The sequence below is a fragment of the Helianthus annuus genome, chromosome 9 (genome assembly GCF_002127325.2).
Source record: "Helianthus annuus cultivar XRQ/B chromosome 9, HanXRQr2.0-SUNRISE, whole genome shotgun sequence".
NCBI lineage: Eukaryota > Viridiplantae > Streptophyta > Magnoliopsida > Asterales > Asteraceae > Helianthus > Helianthus annuus.
In genome coordinates this window covers 117,373,857-117,398,297 of record NC_035441.2, presented here as the reverse complement: position 1 = coordinate 117,398,297, position 24,441 = coordinate 117,373,857, and the positions used below count along the sequence as shown (strand labels likewise).

General features: G+C 35.7%; 1 protein-coding gene across 1 annotated transcript; it reads right to left on the bottom strand.

Annotated features, from left to right (window-relative positions):
- Positions 1 to 2,878: 2,878 nt before the first annotated feature.
- On the bottom strand, positions 2,879 to 4,832 carry LOC110876173. The gene is made up of 2 exons (XM_022124349.2): positions 3,718 to 4,832; positions 2,879 to 3,167 (listed from the first exon to the last, which is right to left on the bottom strand). The coding sequence occupies exons 1-2, from the start codon at positions 4,780 to 4,782 to the stop codon at positions 3,105 to 3,107; spliced, it is 1,128 nt and encodes a 375-aa protein (XP_021980041.2). The 5' UTR covers positions 4,783 to 4,832; the 3' UTR covers positions 2,879 to 3,104.
- Positions 4,833 to 24,441: the final 19,609 nt, after the last annotated feature.

The window sequence follows — 24,441 nt, the reverse complement described above, 5'->3', positions numbered from 1 at the left end:
ATATCCTCCGAATGACATACCAATATAAAGACCCGAAATCTCAGACTTTGGCAATCCGTCAACGCAAGATTCAAGACCATTAAGCCATATGCCGCAACGTGTTACCCACTGAGGTACGTAATGCCTGAGAAAAGCCAGAATTCTTGTGTAGATATTATGTTCGGCTCCCTACCAGCAGTTTACTCGTCGGTGTTGCTGAATCTACCGACACGTCGTTGCTTGGTACCCTGATTGTATATTGTATTCTGTTCAAAGAGATGACAAAGTGTTAGCAATTTTCTATCACTTCTTCTAACAGGAGTCTGACATAAGCATCTGTTTCAAGGATTTTCTGAATATCCCCCCTAAAATTTTCATTTTCGTAAGTCCATTAGCCCGAAAATAAAATTTTAACAAGAAAATCTTTTTGGTGGGCGACATTTTTCAATACTAGTTTTATTTTCAACAAGCAAAAGCTTTATTATATTGATTTTAATTAAAAGTTTTTTTTTTTTTTTTTTATAATCAACACAAGATTCATTTCCAGTCAAGGAAATTAACCATTTCTAACCAGGTTACCAACTGGTTAAAACGGGTTTTGTCAAACGCTTTCGTAAAGATGTCGGCCCGTTGCTGTGTTGTATCCACATGCACCACTTGAATATAGCCCTTTTCGTAAGCGTCTCGAATTGCATGAATGCGAATTTCGATGTGCTTGGTTCTTGAGTGGTGCACGGGATTCTTCACAACTTGAACGTCTTCGACTGGCTCAGGGTCAGACGCAGTTTCCGGAATTTCAAAGTTATTGAAGATCACACTCACATCATAGAACCAGTCAGGAGTGCTTCCAGTGTTGGTGTAATTTCCTTCTTGAAAGTCCACATAGTACGATTCGATCACCATCTTTGTTCGTTTGTTGTAAACACGGTAAGCCTTCTGAGTGGATGAATACCCCATGAAGTAGCAGATATCACCCACAGCTTCAAACTTGACGAGATTTTCTTGAGTGTTCAACAGAGTGCACGAACATCCAAATGGCCTGAAGAAATCTATAAGAGGCTTTCTTTTGAAGAGAAGCTCGTATGCTGTCTTTCCATGAGGTTTCACGATGAGCACCCTGTTCAGAACGTAGCATGCTGTATTAACTGCTTCAGCCCAGAAGATAATTGGAAGCTTGGAGTCCACCAGCATGGTTCTTGCAGCTTCAATCAACGTTCTGTTCTTGCGTTCAGCGACTCCATTTTGCTGAGGAGTTCTGGCTGCACTGTATTGAAGATGAATTCCTTTTTCTGCGCAGAATGATATGAATGTCTGATTTTTGAATTCAGACCCGTTGTCGCTTCTTATGGACTTCACTTTCCGTTTGATTACGTTCTCTATTAAGGGAATGAATGCTTTTAAGACTTCAGCAGTCTCGCTCTTTGCTTCAAGAAAATATACCCATGAAAATCGAGAGAAATCATCTGTTACAACCAAACAATAAGAGCTTTTAGCGAGACTTTTAACACTGATAGGACCAAAAAGATCCATGTGCAGTAACTGAAGTGGTGCAGAAATCGTGTTCACTGCTTTGGTCTTATGAGGTTTCTTATGCTGTTTTCCCTGGGCGCATGCAATACATTTTTCAGAAAATGGAAATTCTTTAATCGGAAGACCTCTAACTAAGTTTAACTTAGATAGTTTATTCATATTTTTGAAATTGACATGGCCCAGTCGTCTATGCCAAAGCAGTGACTCCGATTCTGAAGCTTTAGAGATAAGGCATGTTAGATTGTCATTTGTCTTGGCATTCTTCATGTTGAGCACATATGTGTTGTTCTGTCTTGGAGCAGTAAGCATGATCATTTCTGCAGGAACAACATAACCCGGCTTCAGGAACAGGCATTCCATGTCATTGAACAGCACTGAGATTCCTTTATCACACACTTGAGAGACGCTCATGAGATTATAGCATAACTCTGGAACATAGTTGACATTTTCCAGCGTGAGAGCTTCGGATACTACATCGCCTACTCCAACAATCTTCCCTCCCTTTTCGTCACCGGCAAAGGACACGAAGTCGCCATCAATAAAGCGGAAGTTCTTCAATAGTTCTTTTAACCCCGTCATGTGTCTTGAGCATCCGCTGTCGACGTGCCAGATGTATTCCATGAGCATTCGAAGCCATTTCTGGAGCTTATTCTGATATATACAAATATACAAATATACAGATTAGTTTGATTTAGGAACCCAAATCTGTTTCATTTCAAATCTATCGTGGTTTTGACCCACTTTGACCTCTTTTTGTTTCCAAAGATACGCAGTTGAATCAACCAGATTTTTAACAGATTTCTTAAGATAATTTAGTTGCTGCGTGACGTTTGTAATAAAATCATGTTCTGGTTTAGGAAACTTTTTGGTTTTACAATGTTTCGCTGTATGTCCTAAATGACCACAGCGAAAACATCTTTTATGTCTGGGTCTTTTGGTGTGAGAAGATGATGTATGTGATGAGAATCTTGAGCTTTTTGCTTTCTTCATTTTCTTGTCCACTCTGCTTTCATCTTCGGGAAATTCTTCATCACTGTCTGAATCGAGTGAGCTTTCAGACGTGTTGTCCTTGCTTGAATTTTGTTCTTCACTTGCTTCACAACTTGAACATTCGAAGCTTTCATCACTAGTTGCTTGATCTTCAGTTGAGATTTCTGAATGCGAACTTTCTGATGTATGTTCGTCTTCTGTGATAATGGCGCTTGATTCTACATTATCTTGATCTTCAGTAGCTTTCTTTTCTGATTTTGTCATACCTGTTCTGGAAGGAATAAATTCGGGAATTTCCTTTGTAAGGAATTTTCCAAAGCTATTCCTTTTTAATTCTGGCACAAATATAGGAGATTCACAAGCAACATTATCATCACGACACGCATAATTCAAACCATGACATTCAGACACATAAGGTTCATGATCACGGGTCTCAAATGTAGGCACATGGCCCTTACAGTCATCCACAGATTTAGTTTTAGGCACTTGGCCATTACAGTCATCCATCCTACTTAAACTATTACATTCATCCTTAACATTGTTTTTAGAACAATTCCAGACAAACCAGTTAACGGTGGAATAACTGTCGCCTGAATAACCAATTCCTATTTTTGACCCTCCGCAGTCTCCATCATCATCGCACACATCTTCTTTACACTCAATGGAATCTGCATTGCTTTTAGAACAGTTAGCAGTTGTCTCATTTTCATAAAATTCATTTTGTTCAACTGAGGCCTTTTCATTTATGAGATCATTTTCGGGATGAGGAGTAGGCATAGGCACGTAGTTTTTGCTGTGAGGCGGAAAGAAAAGTTTTCTTTCATTTCCGTGCCTATCCTTATAACCAATCCCGTCTTTCACAAACGTTGGTCGTTGGCAATTTTTGATGTCAGTAAAGGCCTTTTGACTGACATTCCATTTATCTATTATAATCTGGAGTTTGTTCTTTTCATTTAACGCTTTTTCTAAACTTTCAGTAAGATCATTTATGATAAAATCTTTTCTAAACACAAATTCTTTAAGAGTTTGCATTTCAGCCAAAGTTGAGTTCAACTTTCTCTGATATGCAGCCTCATTTTGTTTAAGCTCATTATTAATTTTTAAAGCTTTGTCCTTTTGCCTTTCAAACTCCAGATTTAGGAATTTATAATGTGCCACGACATCAACGCATGCTTCGGAGCATAACTTCTCCTTGAAACTAAGTGGAATACTATTTACCAAGTCTTTGTCAGCCTTCTCTTTTGATGCATCTGCTTTCATGGCTGTAGCTTGAACTTTATCCTTTCCTTTCTCAGCATCTTTTTCAGCTTTATCACCAGACTCCACTGAAGGCAGAATACCTTTCAATCCCTGGTCAGCATCATTGTTTCCAGTTGGGATTCCCGTTGTCTGCTTCTCAAAGTGCTTTGCAGATGATTCACTAGAGATTTTGGCCATCAGTGCTTTGTTGACTTGTTCCTTAGCTTCAGTGATCTCTTCGCTCCAGTCATAGTCTTCAACAACCAAAGCCTTTGGCGTGCTGGGAGAAGCGTTGCTTTTGTTCTCTTCGGCAGTGATCTGTTTAGCAGCAGGAGTAGCTTCACTGTTTCCCTCTTTCAACATCGGACAGTCACGCTTGAAGTGTCCAAGATTCTTACAGTTGTAGCACCTCAGCTTAGACTTGTCAAAACCAGCTTTTCCAAGACCTAATCGCTTGCCTGTCTTGTCTTGAAACTTCTTCAATCTCAGAGTGATCATGGCCATTTGCCATTTCAGATCCATTTCTTCCATATCATCTGGATCAACCTGATACATGTCTTCGGCAGTAAACATCTCCTTCTTCAATTCCCCAGACATTAGGGCTTCATAGCTGCTTAGGAAAGTGTTGAAGAGTGCCACATTCTCGGTTGAAACTTTCAGTGCTTGAGTATCGACAGTGATCGTTTTCTCAACAAGTTGTGGGGCTTTAGATGCGCTTGCGGAAGCATTTGCATAAATTAGATCAGAAGCTTGTGGAGTAATGCCCCCTGAAGCGAGAAACGCTACATTCTTCAGTCCTGCTGAAGGTTGAGTTGCTTTAGGTTGATATCCAGCAGTGTTCATCTCTCTCTTGTTTACGTCCATTTCAAATGCCCTTAGAGTGTTGATCAGATCTGACAGAGTAACAGGATTAGGATTGTTGAGGAATTCCTTCTTGATCATCATACACTGCAGGCTCCATTCCTTGGGGAGCGAGTCAAGCAATTTCTTTATTGCAGCACGATTGGTTACAGGATTTCCAGCTTTCTTCATTTTGGTCATCATGTTTAGGAAGCGGCTAATGTGATCAGACAGGCTCTCTCCACGGACTCCGCAAAACATGTCGTATTGTTTTTGCACCATATCTCTCTTGCTTTCGATCAGTTCTTCATTTCCCTCATAGTACTCGATCAATGCATTCCAGAGTGCATTAGCAGTTCGGTGTTCTTCAAACATGTTGCAGTCGTTTGTTGATAAAGCCATGGTTAGAGCGGCGTGTGCACGACGATCACGTTGAATGAGGGCCTTGTCTTCGTCAGTGAAGGTGGTAGCATCGTTGTTAGGAACCACCGCATCTCCTCTAACTACCGTAGGAACGTGAGGTCCGGCCGTAACGGAGAGCCACAGATTGTAATCCGTGTACTCGAAGAACGATTGAATGCGAGTTTTCCAAGTGCTAAAATCTTCCGCTCCTTTCACTTTGGTGGGCGAGTTGTGGTTCCAGTTTCAAGTTCCGCTTGAGCGATTGGACTTAGTTGATTTAGCGACATTTTTCTTTGTTTTTGACAAACGTGTGCTGAAACAGGCTTAAATTCGCTGACAGATCTTTAATTTCGCCGGCGAACGATGTTGACTGATGATCTCCGCTAACTTGTTCGCTATCTTCGCTGACACGATGTTGGATCCTGCACGAACACCAATTTATCTTCGCTGACAAATCAAACACCAAACGAAGTTAGGTTATAATTGCCGGAAACCGTGATAGGAACGCTGTGATTCGCTAGCACGGTTCTCGAAGTCGCCTTCGATAAATTCGCTAATGGGTCAAATGATACTGTTTCGCTGATGATCAGCAAATTCGCTCGAACGTTAGTCGGCTAATTTGCTGATTATGCGACGGAACACTCAGCGATTCAGACAATATCGCTATGTTCGCTACGTTCAAAATATATATTCGCTGTATTCAAAATTATCTTCGTTGTATTCAAAATTATCTTCGCTGTATTCAAAAACTCATCGCTGTATTCAAGTTATCTTCGCTAACCAGAGGGTTTATCACGAACTAAAACCCTCTAATCACTCAAAAACAGCCCAAAAACCATGTTTTGATGCACCAAAATGATCAAAATGACTCCTTAACCAAGTATTAACAACAACCTATCAATTAAACACACCAAATCAATCCATTTTAAGCCCAAAAATTTGAAAAACCTTGAAACTTTGAAAAACCTTCAAAACAATGAAAAATCTTAACAAGAACACAACAACCAAGAGCACAAAGGCTCTGATACCAAATTGTAGATCCCAAAACGTATCCGGATCACAGTGGTTGGTTGTTTTAGTCCAAAACACCTATTGATTAAGTGTTTGAACTATGACTAGTCAAGAAATATCAAGAATGAAGATGAAGGTGAAGCTAATGGATTGAGGAATACAACTAGTGTTGTATTGAATCCAAACAGAATGATATAACAATAAACAACCTTGGAAATCAGATCAAAGCTCAATAAGAATGTAAACAACACTTGATTCCACCAAGAGCCAAAAGCTTAAATGTGTTACAATGCTTGGGGTATTTATACTAGCATCCTGACTAACCATCAAATTTATAAATTTGCTGGAATCTTAACTACACTAGGTCAGGAATATAACTTCTAGATAATTACAAAACAAGCCCCTAAACATTCAAAAAGCATACAAACTACAATTAAACTGATCCAGTACAAGTACCAACGATCTCACATGTTCTAACACTTATTGGTTATACATAACGTATTTTGTAAGGAATAAAAATGCTACTGCTCTTTTAAAAGAAGATTTACGTAAGTTGAAGATTGTCGGTCCCTATGAAGTATTCCTGCCCACGTGTTTAGAACTTTGAATGACGTATTTAGCAGTATATAAAAGTTCATTGTAAATAATAAGTTCGTATTATTTCAAAGGATCTTGTAATAAGATATAAAATTTGAAATTTGAAGGTTCTTGTGAAAATGTTGGTTCTTAAAAGAAGTTTAGCAATGAACTTAGTGTTCATTGAAAAGAGTTTTTAACAAAATGATTGGTTGGTTTTGAAAAAGAGTTTGTGGTAAAACGATTTGATAATATCTATAAGATCTTATTAATATATGAGGAAGTTGGTTTGATTTACGATTGAGAATGAAAGTCTTTAGTATAATAATATAACGTGAGCGCGTTTTAGTGATTAGATTAAATATGAAGTTCATGGGCAAGAGATCCATTGGGCCGATTAAGTTGATAGGTAGCATTTCGCAAGATTTTGAAATTCGGGTGATAAAACGTTTTAGGGCATGATTAAGAATTTTCATGTATATGATTTACGTGAAATAGAAGATGAGATAAAGAATACGTTTGATAAACTAATAAATTTTGAAATTCGCATAAGTAAGGATTTTGATGAATGATAAACGATTTAGGTGTAAAATAGGACTGTGTTGTATGATGAAGTCTTTTTTTCAAAAAAAAAAAAAAATATTGGTAACGATCACCTAGGTAAGGGAATCACCCCTAACTCTTCGGTGAGGTCGTTTTAAGGAAAAGGGGAGTGGAGTTAATCGTCAAGGTAAGGAAATCACTCCTATCTCGATGATATGTCTCCACTTGTCGCTACAAGGATTATGAATTTAAATTATATGAAATCATGCATATGTATAAATGTATGGAAAAGATTCAATATGTTGTGTGTGTAAAAAGAGAATATCGAAAGTAAATTCAAATTTGAAAGATCGTATCGTATAAAATGAATAATAGAAACACATGTTTGATCAAAATTTGGGTGGTTCCAAAACGGAACTTTGACTAACCAAAGTGGTCGAAAAGTCTTTTGAATTTGAGGAGCATGCTTTGGCCTAATAGGTAAAATACTCTCGCCGACAAGTCGGTTAACGGTATTTACCCTTCCGGTTACTACATGTCCCAAATCAATCGAAATTTCGAGACTTGGCGGGATTAAAAAAAATATATATATATATATCAAGGAGTGGAACTAGTCGCCAAGGTGCGGGTTTCACCCCTAACTTGACGGTTTCGTATCCTAAGTGTGGTTGGTACTTGTCGGGTCGAAATTTAGTTTCGACATGTTGACAAGGGTCCACTAGAATTTAAAATTTGAGATTTACCATTAAGATGTGGATTTCACTCCTAGCTTAATGGCGATATCTCATGTAAAAAGAAGAATATATAGATTGAGCGTCGTTCACCAAATTGTGGGTTTCACGCCTATTTTGGTGAATTCGTCCCATTTGTATAATGTGAGGGTTTACGGATTTAGAATAGTCAAGTAAAATGCATGAGGAGAAGTGTATGTCAAAAGAATACACAAACAAGTATAAACACATAAGAAAGCATATCAACAATGGTACATAAAGAATAAAGTATGAAATAATAAAACAAGTATTAACACATAGTGAAATATGTCAAGAATAACACATAAAGATTCAAACAATGAAACAAGTGTTAACACATAATAAAACAAGCACTAATGCGTACGAATAACATGTCAAATATTACACATGAGTAACATACATGTTAAAAAAAAGCATAGATAAGTAACAAATAAGGTATCATGTAGTGGTTCAAACAAAGCATACGAATAAGGCTCTAAAACTATAGTCTAGGTGAAAGCATTCCTACTTTTCCCAATTCCCTATAGTTATGGCTCTGATACCAATCTGTCACACCCCAACCAATGGCGGAAACATCGGGATGAGACGAAGTGTGAAGATTGCTCGAGACATCATAACGCTATTTGTGACAATAATTTAATAATCCAAATTTCATTTCCAAACTTCAAGTAGTCATCAATACAAGATCCCAATTAACAACAAGTTTAATCAAAATAACAAACCAACATAACCAAAATTCGATACAACATATTAAACCTAACGTCTAAAGTGTGTATCTAGGCATCGTGCTAACTCTTTCATTTCATCATCATCAACCTGTAACATGTTTAAAATACAATTCAATGCAAAAGCAAAGACGAGTATACAAGTTTTGGTACATACATAGCATAAGATAAAAGTGTGAACAATCCCTCATAGCATGCATGCGATTCAAGATAAACATTAAATATGGCATGTGTCTAACATATCAAACCAAGAAACGCAACTTGCTCATGACATAACCAAAGTTTCAGTAGAGGCGGGTCGTTAATCCTATAGCGCTACATATGTCAAGGTTTGGCTCGTACGAAGTTAATGATAAGTTCAACACATAAGAATCACCCAAATTTAAAGTATCAAGCCATCACATATACAAGCATGTTATAGGAATCACTACAACAAAAATGGCTTTTTAGGACCTTTTCTGTGGGACGCTTATAAAAGAGGGTCCTAAAAAACTATTTAATAGGACTAATGAACTTTTGGGGTCCTTTTATAATATACTCTACTAAACCGGTGTCCTAAAAAAACTATTTAATAGGATGGATGATTTTTTGAGGTCCTATTATCATATAATTTAATAGGACACTTAAAATGTAGATCCTATTAAAGTACTTTATAAGACATTTAATTGTTAGTGTCCCATTATGTGGTACTGTATTAGGACACTTGATCATCTGGGGTCCTATTATAACATAACTTAATAGGACACGTTGTAGTTAAGTCATAAATGTTCAGTGTTATAGGACCCTTTCTAGTCGAAGTCATATTAGAACTTAACTTAATAGGACACTTACACTTGGGTCTTATAACCTTAAACTTTATAGGACGCTTAATCATTGTGGTGTTATTATAATACACCGTAAGAGGACACTTGATATTTGAGTCATAAAACATTAGTTTTATAGGACGCTTATTCCCTAGAGTTTTATTATAATATAATTTAAAAAGACACTTGACACTTGGGTCTTATAAATTTAACCTTTATAGGACGCTTAATCATTATGGTGTTATTGTAATACACTGTAATAGGACACCTGATATTTGAGTCATAAACCTCAGTTTTATAGGACGTTTATTCGCTAGAGTTCTAATATAATATAACTTAATAGGACACTTGACACTAGGGTCTTATAACTTTAACCTTTATAGGACGCTTAATCATTATGGTGTTATTATAATACACCGTAATAGGATACTTAATATTCGAGTCGTTAAACATAAGTTTTATAGGACGTTTATTCGCTAGAGTTTTATAATAACATTAGGTTATTGAACCGTGATTACACGGGATGGTAGTAAACAAACAATAATTTTGAAACTAAAGTTTCATCATTCATCCTGCTACATTCATTTCCACCCTGGGTTGTGGTTTTCTCTGGTTGAACGTGGGACACAAACTCAATCAATATTTTTTGAATGGGCAACTCAAACTTTCATTCATAAATTAAAACCGAGCAAGGTGTTGGGGTATACACAATCCAAACCCCACGGTTACACCATTACAATAAAGTACATAAGAATATTTGTCTAGCCCAAACATGACAAGTCAAAACTACTCTATCTATTCCAAGTGAGTTCCAACCCCAAATATTTATGATAGAACATCCGAGGCAAGATCTGATCTAACCCAGCAGATGTACTAGTTGTGATACATATCTGTTCGCATAGACATTACTATTAAAAACAAGTAATTGCGATGAAAAAATAATTATTGTAACTACAAACAAAAAACCATTCAGGGCCACTGAAATTTCAAGCCTTAACCTGATATAAAAAATTTGCCAAAAAATAAAAAATATCCAAAAACAATAATTTTTTACACTTTAATATTTTAAATTAAAAATATTGTTTTATTTCAACTTCAAAAAAAAAAAAAAGAAAAAAATAGTAAAACCTTTTTTTTACATAAAAAATATATAAACTGCTTTTAACTTTTATTTCAGTTTCCCTCTCAAAACCAATTTCCCCCCTAAATCTCAAACTTTTAGACTATAAAAAAATTTTAGTTCCCTCTAAAAATCTTTTAATTTTCCCCCAATTATCTATATATTAAAATTACCTTTACCTATATATTAAAATTAGAATGGAATGAATAATAGTTATATATTAAAATTATAATGGAATTATCTATATGAATACAAACTGCCCATAAATAGTGAGCGTTTGATAAAATAAGCCGCCGGCGATGGTTTTTTTTTTTTTTTTTTATTATACCTCACTTTTAATTAGAGAATAAAAACAATTTCAAGCAAGTTAAAACACAAAAACATTGCTGCACCATGTTCGAGCCAAGGGAGTGCAATATTTTTGCCTTGTTTTTCTTAGTAAAATCTTTAATGAGCATTCTCAATGCCAATTGGTTAACAAGATTTTATGGTTTTAATAATAAAATTTCAATAACGTTTAGCGAATTTTAGGATTAGTTCGTTCAATCCAAAAAAAATCAATGGCTCGAAATTTTAGATTTTACTATATATAGTAAAGAAGGCATGAAGGTGCGAAATAGTTATTTTAATACATATCATTTAATTTTTATCTTTTATAAATTGCATTTTTATCAAGTTTTATTTATTGCGACGTAGTACGTTTCGATAAAAATTCTTCTTTTTAAGTGAGCGAGTCAGGTATAAATGATTTTGTGATCTTTACCTTGACGAATCGTCCAGACAACATCGAACTGTACCAGTATTCCTTTTTTGGTTTTCTCAATGTTCCTATCGAGGTAGTGGCAAAACGAACAGATTTCGATCAAATAATGTCGGTATTGATACCTGTATTATCGGAGTTTGGTATTGATATTCATTTATATTGTTTTCAATTGATGTAATTCTTTCGGTTGCTAAATTTAGTGCCACTATCGTATCAGTATCGTAACAAATCAAACCGATACTGGCCGAATGCCCGCCGCAACGCGCGGAAAATCTCACTAGTTATATAAATGGTTAGTGAGCGATTATGAATATTGTTAGCAGTAAAATAGTAAAAGTAAAATATAGCAAAGTTTTGCTTAGGTTAAAAGAGAAGTAACATCTCTTATATTTCTTGCTTTGCCATGCTTTATCATAGATCCTACGTGCTATTCTTCCCCTTTTGACACCACTTCCACAAATTGCTAGGTAGTGTAGACATCAGAGTATTTTAGATTTGAGTTTCATGATTGTTATGCAAGTAAAAAAATGAGTAAACTACGTTTTTCGTTCATGTGGTTATATCACTTTTACTATATTAGCCTAAAATAAGAATTTTTAACATATCTACCTCATGGTCTCTATAACTAACCATTTTAGCCCCCGTGATATCTAGACTTAGGGGCCAAAATGGTTAGTTATAGAGACCATGGGGACATATATGTTAAAAATTCTTATTTTGTGCTAATATAGTAAAAGTGATATAACCATAAGGGCCAAAAACATAATTTACTCTAAAAAAATCCTTTGTTTAGTATCTCTTCCAACTCCGGAGCCCTGCTCACGTCATAAGACTATAGGGTATGTGGCGGGGGTTGGGTCGTGGGTTGGGTACAAACGCCCACGTCACCACCCCGGGTGGGCTTAGGTTTGGGCGTGGCCCCTTGGGTGGGGGTTTCAGCCCGAGCGTTGGGCGGGGCTACCCACATGACATGGCGGAACCTCATTGGCCAAGAACATTAGGCCTTTAAAATTTGCTTTTTTTTCACGCCACCCGATATGATTTGAAAGAAATCGCATTCCCATCGTCTTTGCCCGATCCCCCTCATTTCAAAAAGAAGAGAAAACTGACATGGAAAGAATGGTATTTGGTGAGTCTTCTTATCTTGGTTGATCAACAGTAACACGGATTATTATAAGTTGAAGTGATGCATTTCGGTTTTGGTGGGTTTGATCATTTTGTTATGTATTGAACATTGAGGACTTGAGATCGAAATGTTGCAACTTCTTAAGTATAAATCCTACCTACCTGGAGTTTGTACTGCAACAGGTCAACTTAAGAAGCTGGTTTTCATTACTTCCTTGTTCTCCACTATCTTTTATTTTTGACAACTTTACCATCCCCTGATATATATGAAGGTTATTAGAAAATACAAATTATTTATAGTTTTCATATTGTCTTGTAGAATAATTAAATTTCTAACTCACCATGATAGGTTTTCTATACTGCAAGGTAACCATTGGTCCATTGTATTTGCTAATATGCTAAAAAGATAACTATAGTTTGCAAAATGAAGTTGCTTTTGTTTTGCAATGTATTTTTAAATGTTTTTTGCCTAATATTTTTTATATTGCAATATCTTTTGGCATTTTGCGAAGAATGATGATTTAGTTTGTAATGTAAAACCAAGACGAATGGTAAAATGAAAGTTATAATATGTTGCAGGAATGACGGTTTGGCATTTTGCCAAGAATGATGATTTGGTTTTTTATATTGCAAGTATTTTTTTTTTTTTTTTGGCATTTTTAATGCTTCAGAGGCACACAAGCTTTCTTCTCAAGAGTTGAAGGTTATTTCATTATTTACGCTTTGTTATATAAATAATAACATGTACCAAATAAACATAGGATATTGATTAATTTTGTTGTGTAATATTTGAAGGATGAGATACTTGAAGCGGATGGTAAAATTTACAAAGCATGAATCTCACTCCTTGTCATTGACAAAGGAAAGAAGTTTGTTTTAATTGGTTTTGCCGAAGAGATTGTGCAAGTAGCCCAAGGTATGATTTCATACAACCCAACTGTTTTATAATTTGTTTCAGTTAGAAGCAGATGTGCTATGGTAATATCAACTCAATGTTATCGTAAGTGATATCAACTGATTTTATATGCGTGTTAATCGTTTTTTGATCCGTTTTCTTTTAAATAGTTATATTGCGTCTGATCGGTCAAAGCATAACCCAAGGCGGTCTACTTATAAGTAGGGGTGCAAATAAGCCGAGTTGAGCTTGAATTAGACTAGGCTCAAGCTCGAGCTATTAAAGTTCGAACTCGAGCTCGGCTCGATTCGATCTTTGTTTCTAAAGCTTGAGCTCGGCTCGTTTTATAGTTATTAGTTATTTAACATTAATTATGATTATCACTTTATATATAATTTAGTTATTATTCATAAGTTTATAAGTAGTAACTATCATTATTTATATATAAAATTAATATATTATATAAATAGTAGGCTCGTTTAGGCTCGCTAGTTGGTTAGAGCTCGATAAGCGAAGCATGGGCTTGTTAACTAAACAAACCTGTTTTAGGCTTGGGCTTATAATGAATATTTATTTATTATATGTGAACTGATGATTAGATTTGAAATGATTACAAAGAGACTGATTATTCTAAATTGATATTGAATAAAGAATTATTGTTTCATTTTGCAGGAAAGATGCCAACCAAAAAGTAAAGGGTGCTTCTTCGATGGATTCACAAACTATTGATCACATCATAGATTCACAAACTATTGATCACATGAAGAGTGTTGTGAATGCTATGGCGCCTATCATCATCCAAGAACATATCCCTAATGCAAACCTATCTTTGGTTCTAAGTTCTTTTTTTGGTTCTTAGTAATACGAACCTGTTACATGCGTGAACCTTCATTTGTTCCTTTATGATTACATATTTATTTGAAATATAATGATTCTTTCATTAGTTGATGTTATACTATAACTAGTAGGATGTTATATGTTGATGGTCTGTTTATAAAATTGGTTTTATAATCTTCTTTGGGATATTAGGACCATTTTCTTGATATTAAAGTAGCTATAACGTTACATCATAAGGGTCCTATAAATTAATTTTTAAGAACGCTTGTACGTGTATCAAAAGATTAAAAGTAGATAATCACATATTAGAACATTGTAAAAGTGTCCTAATAGGTCTTTTTAGGACGCTATTTAAGTTGTCTATAGACATATTATGCGACCATAAAATTGGTTTCATAATCTTATTTGGTATGTTAGGACCTTTTTCTTGGTACTAAATTAGCTATAATGTTACGTTATAAGGGTCCTGTCAATTAATTTATAAGGACACTTGTAAGTGTATCAAAAGATTAAAAGTATGTAAGCACATGTTAGAACATCATAAAAGTGTCCTAATATGTTTTTATTAGGACACTATTTTGATTGTTCAAAGACATATTACGCGACCATAAAATTGGTTTCATAATCTTATTTGAGATGTTAGGACGCTTTTTTAGTTTCGAGACTTATTACGACCCCTTTACATGAAACGCTTTTACCGTTGGTCCTATTAAATGAAAGGTCCTATAAAATAGCATTTTAGGACGCTTTTGCACCTACTAAAAACCTAGTTTTCTTGTAGTGAATGTTCATGTGTTTAGACAAAAGTTCATGTGTAAGTTTCAATAGGTAAACATGTTACACCCCAAAAGTGGTAAAAGTAAAAGGGGAAAAGTACAAGTATACTCACATTGGTTGCGTTCGCGATTTCTTGTAAGTAACGCAAGGAAAAGATTGGGATGTCGAAAGAATGAACGTGAGAGGCTAACCTAAATATGAAAGTACCCCACGTAAACGATCTAATAATATTCCTAATATTTATTGCTTAAACCTTCATTAATCAAATTGAATTCTAATCTTAAAAGTAAATAAAATAAAATAAAATAAAATAAAAATAAAGTAGATAGGGTCAACCGGGTTTGAACCCGTGACCTTTCTTTTAAGAGAGGTAGAATTGTAATACCCAAATTTTCTTTTTAAAAAAAATAATAATAAATTAGTATCAGTTACTGGATGTTAAATATGAGTATTATTGTTTATTACAAATTGATTAACTTGAAAGTTGATTTTAAAAAAACATATATGAAGCAACAGAAAGTGTTTGATAGTTTTTTTTTTTTCTATATAACCAAACTAACTAGTTCTTCTTCTTTACAAAAATACAAATCTACTGTTGTGTTGATAATATATATACAAAAAAAAAAACAAAAGATGAAAGGTTTTAAAGTAAAAAAAACATAACAGAATAAGTAACAACACACCACGAAGAATAGATGTCTTCGTGCATCTCTTGGTCCCTTTCTCTCAATACATATATATATAAATATGTATTAAGTAGATTAGAAATTTGATGTTAAAAAAAAGAACACAGAGATATGTATACATATACATATATAACGGAGGGGTGTTGAAGATACTCTAACCGATATGCTTCGTAAATGGAACTAAGAATGAACCGAGTGTGGGAAAATAATACCGAACAATAAGCCGCGAGTTTCTGAGTATGCTCCGGCAGCGCCTTCGAGTTCCGGCGAGGATGCTTCTTGAAACAGAGAGAGTGAGGTGTATACCGCAACGAGAATGGCGTGCACCGGAACCAAACTTTATCATCTTCTTCATTAGCAAATCCAAAACGAACACTCACGAAGTCGAGATGCCGCCGTTGAACTCCGCTGCTGCTGAACGTCGCCACCGCTGAACGCGGCTATCGCCGCCGTCGGACACCACAGCCGCCGGTCGGTGCCTCCTTCTCTCCTCGGTCGGGCGCCCATCTCTCTCTCTCTCTCTTCGTCCTGTTGCCACCGTGTGCCGCCGCCACCAGACGGTGGTGGTCGCCGGCCATTCAATCGAGCAGGAGGGTGTTGTGTGATGGGTTTAAGAAGAAGAGGGGAGGTGAGTATGGGATCTTGTTTAGGAACACAGGGTTATACCGACAATAAAAGGAATAAAGATGGTCAATTGTTTTGGGCGGCAAGTTCATGATTCAAAAGGAATTGTAATGTAATGTGCGTATAATATCATTTTGCTCATGAAGTTTTCACAAAGGTCCCTTAACTTTGAAAAGTAACTAAATTAGGTTAACTTTGTTTAAGTTATATTTCTTAAATAGAAGTAACCTTACAACCTAACATGGTTAACTAGGTTATTTTATTAAATATATAAACAATTTTTTTTTTTGTAATACTAATCACAAATAAAAAAAAATATAAATATTTAAACAACCTAATTAATTTGATTAAAGAATAAATTCTTCAACGATGATTTGTTTCGAAAAAATTTATGTGGTTCAAAAGGTGAGGATCCGGATTTCAACCCGGGTCGCCGTGATCCTCCAACCAGAATTACCTCAAACGGACTTACGATAAATTTTAGATGAATTATTCCGTGGATTGCGGTCAGAAAAAGATGAATCTGACTTCAGCCCGGAAAATGATTTTCTATAAAATATTGGTGATGATTTGGACCACGATATTTTTACACAATAATATTTGGGTCGTATAAGATATTCTGCAAAAATTTGGGAATTTTTGGAATAAGATAACTATTTTATTAAAATACCCGAAAACAGCCCAGTTTTGTGTATTAAAACTGAATCGATATAAGTAGTATTTTGCATGCCTAAATGTCGGGTTGGTTATTTGAAAGCGATCTAACGTGTTATATGTTAAAGAAAATGATACGCTAGTAAGCGTGGACGCCTTCATTTATAAAGGAAACTCTGGCGAATTTTTCTAGAAATTCCAATACTTAGAAAATATTTTTCTAATCAAGTGTTACTAGTATACCTTGTAACTTGTGTTTCAAATACAAACTTCGCCATAAATTTTGTTACGAAATACAAAGTATCTGAGGTTGGTTTTCGCAAATAAAAATGGGTAAACATATATTTAGAATATATTTTATGCTGAGACACTTATGTGATGGTTTGTTATTTTGTGTACTAGATATATTATTTTTAGGGTAAAAATAATATAACTTGAAAATACCATGAAAGTACGATTCCAAAATAATACCAACGCTCTCACAAAAATGATTATTTAGTAACACAAGTAATGTTATATTACGAACGTTGGAACGTAACTTACGAAATTTTTCAGAAAGTCCCTTTACACATATGTTTTTGGTGGAATATTATTTTGGAAATCAAGGAAGTAAAAATATATTATTTTTGTGAAAAATACATATATTTTGGAAATAAGTTATTTTGGACAAATAAGTTAAGTATATTTTCTAAGTGGGACTTAAAATATATTTTCGGAATTATAAAGCATACATGTATTAAAAACCCCCATCCTTGGGAAGGAAACACGAATACGAATACTCGAGAAGTACTAATACAGAAATACTGTATAAACAATTATTCCAAAACTAAATACAATTATTACAACTTGGAATAACACCAGAATTGTAACTCAAAAACCTACAAACTAAGACAAGGCACGACCCGTTCGTCTAATAGACGTTAGACCATTGTAGGTAGTCGTGTTTGCCGCGGAGATTTGGGTTACAAGTACGAAGACGCAATACTGTGAGTTCATGTCCCCCCTTTTTCTCTTAACTGTTTTCAGTTTTATACTTCGGGGGTGAAATACATGTTACAATGATTACGGATACTTTTATACATGGTATGGTTAGCTTAAGGAGGGTTACTACTTAGATCATGTGAGGGGGTAGGCAGAAACTAGAGCCCATTAATCCTCGTCGTAGGACCGAGGGACATTAGTGATAGATCTATTTGGGTGTAGCGAGCCCCACTCCTGAGTCCGCTGAGTGAACCATGTGGTGACTAAGTGCCCACGCACAAATCCGCTAGGTTTGAGTCTTCCTGCATCACTTCACACATATCATTGGCTTTGCAACCCAATGGTGATCTCTTTTTCCTTATTTGCTACATACCAGGGATTTTCATACATACAAACATCTTTAAAAGGTTTATACATACTCACTTACACATGAACTCACTCAACTTTATGTTGACTTTTCAAACTACATGTATTTCAGGGAACTAATGGATCTGGCACGGTATGCACGTATTTTCAAGATGCGTTTGAATAAAGAAGTCATCCAAGGTTTAGAAGGTGAAATCTCTTCCTGGATGGGTTACATATCTCTAAACCAAGTATTGTTTAAATTCTTTTGCTAAGTTATTACGAACTCATTAAATCAAGTCAAGGTTTGTAACTTATTTTGTGATTGATGTTTTAAGACAAGTATAATAAGGTATTTTTCTAAACTCTATTAACGGGTGAATATCTCATGTTTTATCAAATAGCATTGTTATGATTGTTGCTATGGTATTAAGAAGTCACACTAAATAAACCACGCTTCCGCAAAGCTAGGGTGTGACAGCTTGGTATCAGAGCTTCGGTCGTAGCGAACTAGGATTCTTTCTTGAGTCTAGACTACGATCATCAGGGCTCTCATGAAAACATTTTCAAACACTTTTACATTGCATACACTAAACGTCCAGATCCAGGGAACAAAACATTTTTACGAACAAAAAGGCACAAATACACTTTCCAAAGTTCATGTTTATAGTTCAGTCTTATCGACTGGGAGGTTGGTCAGGGAGACCAGGGATTCAGTCTTATCGACTGGGAGGTTGGTCGGGGAGACCAGGGTTTCAGTCTTATCGACTGGGAGGTTGGTCGGGGAGACCAGGGATTCAGTCTTATCGACTGGGAGGTTGGTCGGGGAGACCAGGGATTCAGTCTTATCGACTGGGAGGTTGGTCGGGGAGACCAGGGATTCAGTCATATAGAATAAGGGGCCAATCTGTGAGATTGGGGAGGTTTTTGGTCTGAGAGGCCAGGGAGTTAGTCTGAGAGACTAGGAGGTCCAGTCTGAGAGGCTGGGAGGATAGTCTGAGAGACTAGGGGGATCAGTCTGAGAGGCTGGGAGGATAGTCTGAGAGACTAGGAAGTTCAGTCTAAGAGGCTGGGAGGATAGTCTGGGGAAGACTAGGATGGTTACTTGCCTACATTAATTGAGACTTACATGCTTAATTGATTTAAGGTTGATGTACGTGCATATGTGGTAGTCGTTCGCATACACTAATTGTTAGTAATTACTATGAATATACATGCTACGCACCGACACACGTGTCACTCTAATCAGAGAACGAGTTATCGGACATTGATAACCCTACGACCACCGCCACAGATAATGAGACTACATCCGCGCCAGAGACAATTACGTCAGATACTGAGAGTGATCCTGATATGCTAATGACGAGGACGACTTCTAACAGTCTGTGCTACCAGACTTTGGTGATACTTCATCTCTGCTGATGGTTTCTCTGACAAGAATCTTTCTGTCACTCTTGTTTCAATCCATGACCACTCCATCACTGGTCATCCCAATGATGTACACACCATGGCTCCAATCATTGATGATGCACCTCATGCGGACTGTAGGACCGGTTTTGACTCCGAAACGATTGCGTAACCGAACGTGTGACGTGCGGAATCCGTACACGAACGTGACCGAACACACGAAACGTAATATAATCTGTGATTCTATTGATCAGATCTGAAAACGTACAAGAACCTGAATCACGATGTCACTTTCTCTCTCTAGTTTCTCTCTCTAACCTCTAAGCTCCAAATGGCAAAAGTCTCTAATCTAACATAAAGTCTCCTATTTATAGGCCTTGGCTTTTAATGAGATTTCTCATTAATTACAATTATGCCACCTTGCCTTTTTGACTATCTATCTCTAATATTACAATATAAATCTCATTCTCTTCTGTTTCTCGCTACGGCTCGGATTGACGAAGGCTATAGACATGAATGTACTAACAGACTCCCCCTTGGATATTGTCGCAGCCAATCTCGTAGCGTCTTGTCTTTCTCTAACTCTATTTAAGTCTTCTTGAAGCTTTAACACGTCTTCATCAACGTAGACTCTCTTTTATTTGAACAGAATCCCCGTGGATTTGTTTTCAGCTTCGGCTTCTCCTTTCTATAGACTCTTTTCTTCGTCAGGCTCCCCCTTTCGTCAAGCTTCCGTGCTTTGGGATCGACACCTTGCTTTCCGTATACAAGCTCCTTTAGAATAGTTACATGGCTTCTTGAATCCACGCTTCCTTTTGCGTTGAGCTCGTCTTCAGACTCCCCCTTAGACTCGGCTTTCAGGATCGTAGTCTGGTATAACATCTGCAATTCTCAAACATTTATAAGTAACAACGTTTTGAACATTCAATTTTCCAGAAATCGTAATCTGGTACTATTCGACTCTCTAAATCATTCCCCCTATCAACAATCTTTACAGATTTGGCAGTGTTAAAGAATCTAACTCCCTCACAGTTAATCTTCCAAGTCCAAACTAATGACCTTTGAGATATCACAAACTGTTTTTGAAAGTTTTGATTTTAATTCAAGTATCAAATTAATGAACTTGTTTTATTTTCAGAAACACAATCAGCTTACTTAGATTTTGAAACTCAGCAACTCAGACATCGGTTTATCGAAAATAAAGCAGAAATCAAAATCTTTTTGTATTTTCTGAAAATATAAAGCAGTAAAGAAATATATACAAACATATTTACAGACAATATTTTTGTTTGAGTATACGTCAGAGAATCATATCTGTTTTTGACAAGTCACAAGTACCGTTGAGCTTAGTTACACATTAAGAATTAAACAATTCACTTAGATTGTCGATATACTGATGCACTTAAATTTTCATACAAATTTCAACTGATTCAGGATACGAATTAGATGTTTTAAGAACTTAAACTCATTCATGTGTCCCACCTCTTGAATATACTCCCGTATCCAGATCCCAATATTCAGTCTTACAGGTAAGTATACCACAGATGATATCTGTCAGGGGTTAGATGCGAGGGTCGTGAGAGCTCAGGTCGATACTTCCGTATACGCAGAGAGATGACGGCTTCGACTTTTCGGTGTGTCCCCTTTAGAGGATCTTTTAGTTACAACAGCAACGACTATCAATTTTATTGTTTCATCAGCTTGCTGAGGGCGATGCTATATTTCAAGCATTTGCAGAAAGTATTATTCGGGGACTAGGTCAGAACTTCCATTCAGCAGAAGTCCCGGAATAATACCCCAGATATCACTGAGTATAAAGACCTAGTATCTCAGAATAAGGGACCTTTCAAACAAGATTTCAGGAGTTACCTAAATATCCAAGTAGTGTTCCCCACGAAATAAGCAAGTGTTTGAATTTAGGTTTATATCCCGAAAAAAATTACTAGGTGTATAAAAACCTATCGACATATCATCAGTGAGACTGTTTAACGCTATTTAATCATTACATTTCTTTAGCATACTCTAACTGTCTACTGATGTACTATAATTTCCTCTTTTTACGCAAAACTCAAATTTTTGAATTTTATCATGTTTTTGGCTTTTTCAAATTTTCTAATGTTTTTGTATTTTCTGACAATTTTTCTCCCCCTAAAATGCAAAACCAATAAAGGAAATTTGACAACACGATGCTGATAGCTTTGTCTCGCCATCCATGTTCTGTTAATCATGCACTGAATTACACTAAAAGTAGTAATTACCCCCATGATTTACAACACATTGATTTTTATAATTTGAAAACCGTTTTTCAATCTGGTGAATCTAATCATGTTTGTTCAGCCGTGAGGGTTTCGGCTTATTCAATCAACACAAATTTTTGAAATTTTCTATTTTTGACAAAAATTAAAAACAAACATATTTTTGGTTTTTTATTTTTCAAATTTTTAGGGTTTTGAAAATATTGTTTATTTATGTACAAAAAAACATATAAACTCCCTGTTTCAACCAACACAGGGTCCAGCAGCCTCTGCCTCCTCTTCATGTGCCAGGCTGCTCCAACTTTCAATCTCACAATCTTCAGTATTCTTGAGCACCTGCACATTCAACTAATTGAATTACTTGAACAATTTAGCCCAGGTCTGTTGGACCTTAGGCATTTCAACACAATAATTTTCATTCAATGCTGGAAATTCATTGTCATTTTTCACAAAAACTTTCTCAATTTTAACTTCAGCTTTCTCATCTTTTACCGAATCAACATGTTTCTTAACACTCCATGTTTGACCTTTCGGTGTACCACGTTTGTAAAAATGTGAATCTTTTTGAACACTTTGGTTTTGAACAACATTTTTTGGTTTCCAAAACTCTTGGGGTTTTGTCATATCAACTGATGTTTTCCAACTTTGTGTTGTTCTGAATCTGGGTGTGTGAGAATTCCAAGTCTGTCTTGAATCGAACCTGTTCTGGTTTGATTTCCAATTTTGATTTGAAGCAAACTTGTTTGTGTTGTACCTCCAAGTTTGTTTTGAATCAAATCTGGTTGACCTTTGTCTCACATACTCAGATTTTTGTTTCTTAGAATCAATCTTCTTGTGGTCAACATCCATAGGTTTTAGATTTGGACACTTTCGTGCAAGATGTCCTTTTTGATCACATTTGAAACATGTTCTCATGGACACATCTTTGACCTGTGGTTGTTGCTTTCTCTTTTGTGCCTCAAACTCAGCATTAGACTGTCGTCTAATTTTAAGTTCTTTTTCTTCATCTAAACTGTTTCCCTGAACAAAACTCATTTTTGCATGATAATTTGGCGTCTCATTTTTCTTTCCATTCTGTTTCTTCTTATAACCCAACCCAGCCTTCATGTTTTTCTTTTTGAAACCAGGTTTGTTATACGAACCTTTATGACTCTTACCAACAAACTTTGAAATCTCAGATTTCTCAATCTCAACCATTTTGAAAACTTCATCAACCTTTTCTGAAATCACATTCTAAATCGGGAATACAACATCTAAGAATAATTTGTCCGATCCAATCATGGTATAAACCAATCCCTTTGAATCATCATTCAAATTTTTCTCGGATTTTATGTTTTTCAGATATGCATCATGAAGATTTCCTTCATCTTCATCCTGTAATTCAGATTTACCTGTAACAATCGACTCTTCTTTCAACACACTTTCAACGACTTTACCTACCACCTCTGAATCATGAGAATCATCAGATTTAGAATAGGTTATGTCAATGTTGTCTGGCAATTGGTCTAGCATGTTGAAAGCTTTTTCGACTTTTTCCTCATCATAAAATGCAAACTTTTCCGGTGGTGGAACTTGATGAAACTCTGAGCCAATGCCCTTCTTGTTCTGCTCAGACTCACCATCTCCCGGTTTTATATTGAAAATTCGTTCAAGCACATATGACGACACGTGGTAACTTTTTAGCTTGTTGTTATCCTGTTCTAAATCAGCAATCTGTCACTTTAACTTAGCAACATCCTCAATATAGGAATTAACAACATCTTGTTTTATAGCATACATTCGTTTAAGTTCTTTAGTTGTTTCAGAAAGATAATTCATTCTTGATTGAGCATATTTCATTTCATCTTTCACTTTCTCATATGACTCTTTTGTAACATGATATGATAATTTCATTGAGTCATATTCCCTTTTCATTTCTTGATAAGCAATTTCTTTTTGTTCGCATTCATTTTTTATTTTCAAAACATCTTCTTTCAAAACTTCATTTTCTTTTTCTAACTTTGTACATTTTCCTGAAAGTTTTTCATCATTTTCGTTAAAAACCTTTTCTTTTTCTAACATCTCTTTGCATTTTTCTTTGAAAATGTTTTCGATGTTTGTGAATTCAAGATTTCTTATTCTGAATTGCTCATCTTTTTCAGTACAAGCTCTGCACGGTTCCATGCATTTCTTGCACTCATCAATCAGTTTTAAGTTTTCAGAATCAGAATTTACCTCAGTGATTGGCACCTCGGTATCTTCAGCAGCTTTTGTCTGCATCTGATTTGCATCATCTTGCTTCTCTTCTACTGACTTCCTCACCATCATTACCAGCATCCAAATTCTCATTCTTTTCTTCTTTTTCTTCTTTCTTCACCTCTTTTTCAATCTGCTGTTCTTCAGTAACAGCTTCTTTCACAACTTCAACTTTAACAGCTTCTGTTTCAACCTCTTCAGCAACCTTCTTCAGATTGTTCACCATCTCTTCAATACTCTTCTTCATTCTCTCTTCATCCCTTTTTCTTAGACATGACAGCATGGCATATCTGATCTCCTTTTCAAGCCTTTTAGCATATGTGTCATCTTTAATCACATTTCGATAATAT

Excerpts from the sequence above, each read along its gene's own strand:
- LOC110876173 (XM_022124349.2), bottom strand. The coding sequence starts at position 4,782 with ATGATGACCAAAATGAAGAAAGCTGGAAATCCTGTAACCAATCGTGCT. Across the intron at positions 3,168-3,717 it reads AGAAGGCTGACAAAGACTTG|ATTCCATTGAGTGTAAAGAA; the intron begins GTAAATAGTATT and ends AAAGCAATGCAG.